Genomic DNA, 10,357 nt, shown 5'->3' on the forward strand with positions numbered 1-10,357 from the left:
TCTCTCCTTTAATATCACACGTCCAATGAATCAAACTAATAAACGAACAACCTCAATACATTTTTGATTTAGGGGTGAGTTTTCTTAAAGACTAATTTGCCTCTCTCTTCACTTCCCATTTTCCGTCTTCTCTTTTTCTCATGGGTCTTTTCATTTCTCCCATTTTTTAACTTTTTTAAAAAATGTACCACTTTGTATTGTTTCTTTTATTACCTTTTTATGACTTCCAATATGTTATCGTATTTCTGGGATATGGAAATAAATGACTAAGGATATCCGAAATTGTACTTAACTGCTCAATCAATACAGATTTGCCTTAGCATACCCCTTGTTTCGTTTTTTTTCTCTCTTTCAATTGTCAAATGACTACTTTAAAAAGCTAACTTCCCGTACCTTCATAATTTTTTTTACTGTTTTTGTGACATTTAACTCACGACTTTTTTCCTCTTTACTGTTGCCAACTCCTCACACCTATCTGTGTCAAATTTGCTGACTGCTCAGCAAAATTGTTTTTTGTGCGTGTGTCCCGTTTTCTAGCTAGTTTTTTTATATAAAATAGCCAAACAAATAATATATATAGAACTAAAGTTAATTATTGGATGACAATAACTATAAGTCGAGGGGTATGTTTGCTCCTATTTTTATGAAATGGTTTGCTCGAAAAACAGTATTGAGTTTGTCAGCCAAAATAATAAGTAAAAGTGGCCTTTTGCATCTCTTAATTATTTTTTTAATTAATTATAACCATTTAATGGTTTGAATAATTGTAAAGCAATATTATTAGAAATTCAATCCAAAAGTGCAAAAAACATTTTTTTGGTAATACTAAAACTATTGTTATAGTTCATTTTTATTACAGTTATATTATGTTTGTCTTCCCTATAATATCTTCATCTTTAGTTTACTATCTGCATCTGTGTATTAATAGTTGATTTTACAGAAGTCTTTAATTATCAATAATTACAGCACTGAATAGCAGTTTTCAAACACTAATTATTAACTCTTTTTCTTCAATAACAAGAATTCTGTTATTTGAGAACCGCCGGAATCCCAATTTTTAGCCAAAAAATCTGCTTTGAATTGTTTGTAATGAGATAAACTTAAAACCGTAATGTATAAACTCCATAAAATCACCTTTTTTGTGCTAGTTTTTTGGTCTGATTCCCACTTTTTTAACATCAATTACCCCTTTCATTCAAACACCCTTTTTATTGGTGTTTTTATTTCTTGTGATGGTGTTTTATGTTGAAAAGGATTGGAAACTGATTTTAACTTCAAAAAACAAAGAATGTCATCACTATTAAACTTGAAAAGTATTTTTTTTTCAACACGCCTTTTTACTTCATTATTTCGGGTATAATTGTTCAATCAATAACAAAATATCTATTTTTTGTTATGACTTGATTATTTTTATTCACAAAATAATAATTATTATGTACCAAATTTAGTATAATAATATAAAAGTAATTTGAACATCTCTTCAATAGAATTCTATTAAAAAGTATACAGTAAAACCTCCCAAGAGCGGGAGATGTGGTAATTTTGTTCTCCCAAGAGCGGGCATTTTTAGCCAATCAAACCTTATAAACCGCTCGATAGAGAACTCTATTTTTAGTTTCAGTCTAAAAAATGCCCGCTCTTGGGAGAACCCGCTCTTCAGAGGTACCGCTCTTGGGAGGTTTTTCTGTATTAAGTAAATTGAGTTACAAATCTCATTGATTAATTCAATCTTATTATGTAGACATGTAAAAAAGAACCAGCAAATTCCCACAATTTATTGATTCTTACCCTATTAATATTTGATTGTTCCCAAACCATCAAATAGTAAATTAAACACCATTATTCAACAATTCTGTTTTTTATGTACATATTTATTATACATCTAAATCAACATCAGTACTATCTTTATTAATACAAAATTCCTTTATCATTAATCAACACAAATAACAAGCACTAACAGCATTCTATACAATTAGATTTAATATCCACATGAAGTGTCATCTCCAAAAAATGCTTTTGAATAGTAACAAAAATAACTCTCGTAACTATTAATTATAATTCACTTTTCACGTCAAACATATACTCGTCAACATCTTCCATAGCGTTCATGAGGAGCTCCAAGTTACCAAAGAAGTACTTGTGTTCCTCACTCTCGTAACTATCGAATGGCAAGAGCTTCCCGTTGTAATCAAAGAATGCAAATTTAGGCGCGTAGTTCTCTTTATCAAATGGTTCCGCCGTGAAGTAGACATCAGTCGAGTCCAGTGCTGCCAACACAAAGTTTTTCGACAATTTTCTGAATCGTGGGTTCACATTAAAAAACTGGAAGAAGACGGGGCATTGCTCACATTCATCTGCAGTAAAGAACGCAAGTATTGGCAATTCTCTTCTTTTTGCCTCTTCCAGTCCTCCCTCAAATGAATGCCATCTCATTTCTCCCATATAACTGTTCCACTTCTCTTCATAGCAATAGACACTGCTGATTAATGATAATAGAAAGACGGCCCACATAACACTTGAGTTTGAGTTCACTACCTTTTATAGTTTTTATACCATCTAATAATAGAGAAGTGACAGAACATTTATTCTTTGATTGAAATGAATTAAAATGTTTAATTAATTTTAATTAATTATATATCCTTGAACCAAACTCAGACACACACTAACAGTAAATGATCTTCATCGCAAATCCTCCAATCTGTATGACAGACCTGTCACACAATACAAGCTCACCTTGCTCCTTCAAATGCGCTTCACCATCGACGTGCGTCCCATTTCGACCTATCGACAAGAATGTATAAGCCCTTTGCTTTGCGTCATAAAGTATTTTGGCGTGGAGGTGTGAGATCGTTTTGGCCTCGGTGTATTTCTTCAAGTTGACAAAAGTCCCCTTCTCTTTAAATTCTTTTCCCTCTCTCCCAAGGTAAACGGGGAGTTCAGTCTTTTCATTCAGTTCGATAATTAAGTTCTCTTCATTGTTGTCGACCACTAAGCGTGCGCACGCACGCTTCGTTTCTTTCAGTTCGACCTCGTTCTTTGTTGCTTCCTCATCTTTTGGAGGTCTGGGCATCTTCAAGTTTTGTGCTTTTACTAAGTAATTAGTATATAAATATATTAATATATTTAAGTATTAATGACTATTGAGACTCGACAGAAATTGTGAAAGAAAACATACCTTTATCAACTAAACCTGACTGATCCAGACAAGCTTTATAGACCTCGTTCTCAAGTAGCTACACATTAATTCATTCACATATCTGAAATCAGTCTCTTAACGTGTTCATAAATATCATAGAACAAACAACTTCTAAGTTTTGTCGATTCAATGAAGACTCCATCGACGACAACTCCTTGTCCAATTTCCTCATCTTCATCCACGTCGCGTATTGCAGAAAAACTGGACCCATACAGTCAACCACAGTTGTAAAGACCTCGTCGTTTGACGCCATTAATAATTCAAGTTCCTGGAATCAAACCTATTTCTCTCTTTTTTTATTTTCGTTTGTCTACTTCCTTTTTCGTGTTTTCTCCTCTTGAATTAAAATAGTACAATTAATAGTTCAATTTATTATATTTCAAGGATTTGTTTTCTTTACTTTTAAGAAAACATTTTTTATATTTACTAGTTTATTTTACTATAACACGTTAATTAAGAAACCCTTTTAATAATGATATGAAAAGGTGTTTAAAAAAACAAGGAAAGTGGTGTAAAAGCCAATGCTCGAAGAGAAAAACACACCGAAGTCACTCAGTTACTTTTTGACTCTGAATTTGCATTGTTGAGTCAATTTCAATTTTCCTCCAGTAGGAGTACCAAGGACAATGCCGCACTTTGGGCATTGGATCTCTCTCTCTGCGTGGGAGAAGGTGGTGGTAGTGGTTGAGCACTTTGGGCACTTGACGTCCATGAAGTAACTGTTTGGGGTCTGGACAAGTCTTTTAAGCTTGTGTGTTCTCTTCTGTGATTCGGCGGACGGATTCAACAAGTCAACTTCGATCAATGGCATAGTGTCTGTTGAATTGAATATTTCAAGTTTTAGGGTTTCTCAAATCTTTTTTTTTATAAATGCGCCTTCACACAACAACACTTCTATTCCTTGTCTTTACTATCACTTTATCAGCAATAGTGGGCATGGATGTCGGAACACAATTCTCTAAGACATCCTTCATAGGTCCCAAGAAAATCGATATAGTTGAAAATGAGGAATCAAAAAGAAAAGACCCAAGTCTTCTTGGTCTTGACCAAAAAAATCGAAGAGTCTTTGGGTCACGAGCTCAGAAGTTAGCGTTAAGCTCACCAAAAAGAGTATTTATGTATTCCTCTAAACTTCTTGGAAAGAGTTACAACAATCCATTCGTCGAAGTTTGTTTCTTGCATTCGATTCGTGGAATCACCAAATTCTATTTATAAAACTATAAATGATAACTATTTTACTATATAACTATAGTACACGTGGACAACAGAAAATAGGTTCTGACAAGAAGTACCTCCAAACCTTTTTGCCGTGCCCAATTGTCCCCCAGAACGCGACACGACCAAATAGCCCACCAATGTACCAACTTGGGAACATCACACTTTCACCGGAGCAAGTCACTGCAATGCTCATTAAAAGGCAATTAAAGAACGTAAAACGACAATACCAAACGACTGTTGCAGATGGTGTCTTGACAATATCACCATCAACAACTCCTATTGAAAGAAAGGCTTTGGTACACTCAGCTCAATTGGCCGGACTTGAACCGTTGGCGTTGGTCAACTCTCCAATGGCATTTGCAGTGTCCCTTGGAGTCAACAGAGACTTGTTTGAAAAGCCCACAAACGTCCTCTTTTTGGATGTCGGAGCGACGTCTGTCGATATCGGACTGTTCAATTTCAGCTCGAGCGGAAATACAAGCGGAACCATTCAAGCACTTGGGTACTACACTTCACCCTATTTTGGAGGACACAATTTTGATAAAGTCATTGCAGACATTATTTTCAAAAGAATCCAAACGAAAGTGAAGGACACGGACGAGAAGGGTGCACTCTTTAGACAAATCATTCAACAATCTGAGCGAGCAAAAATTGTGTTGAGTGTTAATAAGGAGACCACTGTGACTATCAATCTTCCGGGTGGAGAAGATTGGTCGACCAAAATCACATTAGACGAGTTCGTCGAAGCCGCTGAGCCAATAAGAAAAGTGTTGGACGACATTTTGGAGAACGCGATCAGTGCGGTTGGGACAAAAAAGGATCAAATTCAGATGGTCCAATTGCTTGGTGGAGGAATTCGAGTTCCGATGGTACTGAACACTATTACCGAATTTTTTGGAGATGAAAAGATCAACAGAAATGTCGACGCCGAAGAAGGCGGAGCTTTTGGTGCGTCGTACTATGCACTTGCACAAGGACTTGGGAGAATGAAAAAACAGTATAAGATTAAGGACTTTGTGCCTTATGACTGGTACTTGGAGTCACCATTTTTGGAGAAAGAAATTCGACTGTTTAGTCATAAGAGATCGGCCGACTCAGAGAGGTCTGTCATGTTTAAGAGTGTCAAGAATGTTACTGAACTCAACTTCACTTTGTCATATAAAATGATCGACAATGACAACGCTAATAGGACGGCATATATGGTTGGAATTGGGAGAGATATCCCAATAAATGAAACCCTAAATACTAATGGAGTCAATGTCTCCGTTACTTTCAAGTTGAATAATTTTGGTCTTGTGGACATCTTGAGAGGAGAAGTGAAGCTCTCGGCGTGGAGAAATTGCACAGAGAAAGTCTATAAAATGGTGAATAAGACTGTTGAAGTCAAGGACAATGAAACGTTGAGTGTGAATGGAACTAACTCGACCATAAATAGCACCGAACAAACCAACGAGACGTTTGACTTCACTGAACAATTTAAAAAGGGATTGGAAGAGGAAGAAGAGAAGGATGAAGATATTACAATAGAAGAAGAGGAGACAAAGGAAGAAGAAAAGAAGACTGAAGAGAAAGTAGATAATAACACAAATAAAGAGAATGTGACCGAATTGAATGAAACAGATGGTAATACAACTCTTATTAATAAAACAAAAGAGAAGAAATATAAGACAGTACTCACACCGGAGTGGGAAGACAAAAAATATGAGTGTGTCAAGAATGAAACAAATAAGGTGAACTTCCATTTGTTGTTCCACCCACTTGTCTCATTCATGATGAGAAATGAAGACGTCTCTAAGAAGGTCATTAAGTGGTTTGAAGACAACGACGATATCTTCAAAAAGCTTGGCGAGTTGGTTAATGCCTTTGAGTCAAAGATTTATAAACTGAGACAAGAGATCAACGACAGAGACCAACTTGATAATAAAGAGGAGTTACTTAAAGAATTAAATGACCAACAAGAGTTCTTGGAATTCAATGATATTGATGATATTCAACCAGATGATATGAAACTCCGAATCGAACTCCTGCAGAATATCACTGAAATATTACACCCAGAACTCAGAAAGGTCGTTGAGACTAATTCAACAAATTCTAATGAAACAAACTCGACAGAAGACAGTGAAGATTTGAGCGAGGAAAGTGAAGAAATCGTGGAAGTCAAACCAGAGGAGGAAGAAAAAGAACAGGAACAACAAAAGACCGAGTTGTGAGTTTTGTGACTTCAGATATTAAGCAATTTTTTTTATTTCTTTGTCTACTTTCTCATCATTTTTTCTTCATTTCTTACCTTTGGGTAATAAATCATTTTTATGATTTGTGTTTATCTCCAAAACTCCATTCATTTTACGAAATGGGACTTCGGATGTTGTTTATAACTATTATATTATTAATATATTATGATTTATTTACTAATATCGAATTGAATCTACAAAATTTTAAGTATTTAAAGTATTATAAAATCTAATATAAATATTTTTGTCTTTTAACACTTTTTTTTTCTTGATTAATATTATACATTATTATACAATGAATTATTATTAACTATTATTGTCATTCTTTATTCATATCTGGTCATTTTTATTATGACAATAACCGCTATATTTCGGGAAAGTATTCAAAAATAGTTCAATCATTGTTTCATTTTTTTTTTGATTGAACCATACTTCCCGTTTTTTATTTAAAAAACCGTGATTAATTTAAATATGATAACTTTTTGGACTGCCTTAATTTATAATCTAAACTATTATTTATTATAAATTTATCGTTTTAGTCATTTTAATTATTAAACTGTGTATTTTCCTTGGACTGTGGGATTTTTTTTGGCTCAAACAATTCTAAAAGTTACTAAAATTTTTTAACTGAAAACTTCAAAAAAAAGTTTTTTGAGATAATGGTCGGAGATTCTTCTTTTATTCATAAAAATATAATTCGTAAAACCATTTTATATGGGTTTTTTAATTCAAAAAATCCAAAAAGAACTACATAAAAATGATTGTTTTGATGTAAACTGAAACCCGTTTTTTAGTTCTTAAATGAATTTAACCACTTCCCAAAATTAGTTTTAACATTTTTTCCAAATAAAAAAAGTAATTTATAAATTATAAAAATAAAAAAAACAATCGAAACGGGAAATAAAATAACGTTTTGCCATTTAATTGTTATATTCCATGAGTTTTTCTTAAAAAATTGGGTTATCACAACATTAAAAAAACAATTATTTTAATCATCCAAGAAAAAAAATCGGAAATTTTTGGCTAACGGTTTTCTCAAAATAGATTTTCACAAATGGATTGCATTTCCTTTTGATATAATAATGGTTATTTAAAAATAAATAAGAAACAATTCTATATAAATATTAGTATGAATTGAATGATTTAAATTAAATGGTATTATTTACAGTATTTTGTCTCAAACAGAACCAAAACTCCAAACGACAATAAACACTTTTTGTTCCGCCAACCAAGGGGTGTACAATATTTGAATAGTAAATAAACTATACCGACTAGTAAAATGAAAACTGAAAAAAGTAATTGTCAAAACAATAATGAGAAAAGCCAACTTGGATTGAATCCCGTTATTGTAGCCAAATATGCACTCCCATTGTTGCAAAACCCCAAACAGAAAAAGATAAAAACAAAACATAGCACTTTCTTTGCATTAATACTTCCGATGATTTCGCGAAAAACAAAAAAGAAGTATCAACTGGAAAATGTTATAACAGGATGAGCCACGGGATAGCCAGGCTGAGTATTTCGATTAAGCGCTTCAGCGTTCTGCCCAAAAAGGAAGAGCCAAAGACGATGAAAAGTGAAAGTGAGTTCACGTTGACTCAGAGCACACGCGAAAGGATCCAACGATCATCCCTCTACATCAAAAGTCCTTACGAGATACAAGCAGAGCCCTTGGTGAGTTCATTTGGGTCAATGGCATACAACCGAAATGCGATCAACAATATGTCGACGATCACTCAGCAAAGTGTGTACAAGAAAGGATGTACAAAGGATGTCTACAAAAATCGGCGAATGTCATGGAGGTCGAAAAACACTTCTGAAGAGAAAAGAGACTTAATGTTAGTTGCCTCTGACGACAACTGCCCCAACGTCCTCTCCGACAAAGAGTTAAAAGAGTACTTGAAGGAAGAACACAAAAAACAAAAGCTGTTGTTATCGGACGATCCTTCGAAGAAAGGCGAAATGGTGTTTGACATTCAGTGTCTGCAGAGTCACATAGTTACAACAGTGAAAGAGTGTTTGACGAAGACACTCAAACAAGTTGTTGAAAAGTTGTTGAAAACAAAGAAAGAAACCGTCAACACAGAACAACTTGTCTTCAGAAATCACAACGGGAAAACACTAGAAAAGGACGTGACAATGAAAACAGCGTTGAGCAATAACGTCCTTTGCATTTATGTGTCATTGGATACAACACCATTCACATTACCAAAGATATACCCAATGGACGTGCACAAGAACGACCCTCATAATGCAATACCACAGGTCGTTTTTAATATGTGTTGGTGGATCTATACGTATGGTCATTCCATCGAGGGCATATTCAGAATATCAGGAAAAACCGACTTTGCGAAGAAAAAGGTGTCGAATTTAGTTGTGTGCGACACTTCGTTTCTGTACCAAATGAAACAACAAACCTCCGATGTTCACAACGTCGTCGCGACGCTGAAACTGTATTTGAGGGAATATACTAACAGTCTTATCAATTATGAAGACATCAAAACCATTAACGTGCAAAAGGACAAAGTCGCTTTCATAATCGAGTGTTTACAAAAAGGGAGGCGTGAGGACTTGGAGTGCATCAGTATATTGTATGGCCTGATTGCACGACTTGTGAAGTACGCGCAAATACACAAAATGACTCTCAAGAACTTTGCGATGATCCTTGGTCCTTTAGTCATTCACCCTGGGAGCTCTGTGAATGCGATCAACGCAACGTGCAATCAAATTGAGTTTTCAAGAGTACTTGCAACCAACTACGACCAAGTGATGGCGGGCTTGAACTTGTCGAACCCTTTTGTCGAGTTTCCAGACAAAAAGGGGATGTCCAATTTCGACTCCACCCAAGTCGATCTTGTGCTCAATGAAATCAAAAACCAGTCGATTAAGAGTCTTTCACAAATCGAGAAGCTTCAATCGTTGATAGAAATGCCTGAAACTATTTCTTATCTCAACACCGTCAAACCAGCCCTTGTCTTGGACGTCATCTCCTCGATAACGCAGTTCATCGACTTATGAGCGCATTCTTGTTTGTTTAATTTATAGTATATTTACTTGTTAATGGTTATGTCCACTAAACACATTTGGGGTTCACTCCATTGAAACAACATAATGATTTCATCATTCATTTAGTTGGGAAGTTAATATTTCTACAGAACTCCTCGAACTTGACGCGTGAAAACTGCTCCTTTGTGTATATAAATTCGGGGAGATGCTCTTTGAAGAGTGCCTTGTTGTCGCATGCAAGGTCGTGGAGTATCACAGTCGCTTTTGGGTTGTCCGACATTCTGCTCAGGCAGAAGATCGAGTATCTCACCATCCTCCCGTTGATATCCCTCTTTTGCATAATGGTGCTTTCTATCGACTTGAACAACAATTTCGCCATCGACTCTATTCTCTGTTGGTTCTCACACACACACTCCAGCGCAGCGTTGTCGCTGAACAGTTTTGACAAAGTGAATAACGAAATAACTCGACTGATTTCCGCAGCATGTTGTATAGTGACAATGCATATGTTGAGTACGTCGTTGTCCATTAAGTACTTCACCACTTGAGGGTCCCGTGTTTTCGACATTGCCCCAATGACTCCGAGAGAAGTGAGTCGAAGAAACTCCACATCCCGTTCAACCTGTTTCAGTGCAAAAATTGGTGTCAAGAAAGAGACGATATTCACGTTGATCAAGAAGTGTTGTGTCTTCGGTGTGACGCGATC

The 10,357-nt window shown here is 35.3% G+C and overlaps 6 protein-coding genes across 6 annotated transcripts; 2 read left to right on the forward strand and 4 right to left on the reverse strand.

The window, feature by feature from the left end:
- Positions 1-2,052: 2,052 nt before the first annotated feature.
- EIN_226240 (hypothetical protein) lies at positions 2,053-2,511 on the reverse strand (the record flags this gene model as incomplete). The annotated part of the gene is made up of 1 exon (XM_004254984.1): positions 2,053-2,511. One exon carries the CDS (start codon positions 2,509-2,511, stop codon positions 2,053-2,055), a length of 459 nt encoding a protein of 152 aa, XP_004255032.1.
- A 151-nt stretch (positions 2,512-2,662) lies between these two features.
- EIN_226250 (hypothetical protein) lies at positions 2,663-3,070 on the reverse strand (the record flags this gene model as incomplete). The annotated part of the gene is made up of 1 exon (XM_004254985.1): positions 2,663-3,070. One exon carries the CDS (start codon positions 3,068-3,070, stop codon positions 2,663-2,665), a length of 408 nt encoding a protein of 135 aa, XP_004255033.1.
- Positions 3,071-3,137: 67 nt separating this feature from the next.
- Positions 3,138-3,449, reverse strand: EIN_226260 (hypothetical protein; the record flags this gene model as incomplete). Its single annotated transcript, XM_004254986.1, has 2 exons — positions 3,138-3,233; positions 3,303-3,449. 2 exons carry the CDS (start codon positions 3,447-3,449, stop codon positions 3,138-3,140), a joined length of 243 nt encoding a protein of 80 aa, XP_004255034.1.
- Positions 3,450-4,066: 617 nt separating this feature from the next.
- On the forward strand, positions 4,067-6,624 carry EIN_226270 (heat shock protein 70kD, putative; the record flags this gene model as incomplete). The annotated part of the gene is made up of 2 exons (XM_004254987.1): positions 4,067-4,363; positions 4,486-6,624. The coding sequence occupies 2 exons, from the start codon at positions 4,067-4,069 to the stop codon at positions 6,622-6,624; spliced, it is 2,436 nt and encodes an 811-aa protein (XP_004255035.1).
- Positions 6,625-8,136: 1,512 nt separating this feature from the next.
- Positions 8,137-9,663, forward strand: EIN_226280 (hypothetical protein; the record flags this gene model as incomplete). The annotated part of the gene is made up of 1 exon (XM_004254988.1): positions 8,137-9,663. One exon carries the CDS (start codon positions 8,137-8,139, stop codon positions 9,661-9,663), a length of 1,527 nt encoding a protein of 508 aa, XP_004255036.1.
- Positions 9,664-9,769: 106 nt separating this feature from the next.
- EIN_226290 (cell differentiation protein rcd1) lies at positions 9,770-10,357 on the reverse strand (the record flags this gene model as incomplete). Its single annotated transcript, XM_004254989.1, has 1 exon — positions 9,770-10,357. A coding segment is annotated over one exon (588 nt), but the record flags the coding sequence as incomplete, so codon positions are not given.

The sequence above is a fragment of the Entamoeba invadens genome, assembly GCF_000330505.1.
Source record: "Entamoeba invadens IP1 unplaced genomic scaffold scaff_1105074725849, whole genome shotgun sequence".
NCBI lineage: Eukaryota > Evosea > Mastigamoebida > Endamoebidae > Entamoeba > Entamoeba invadens.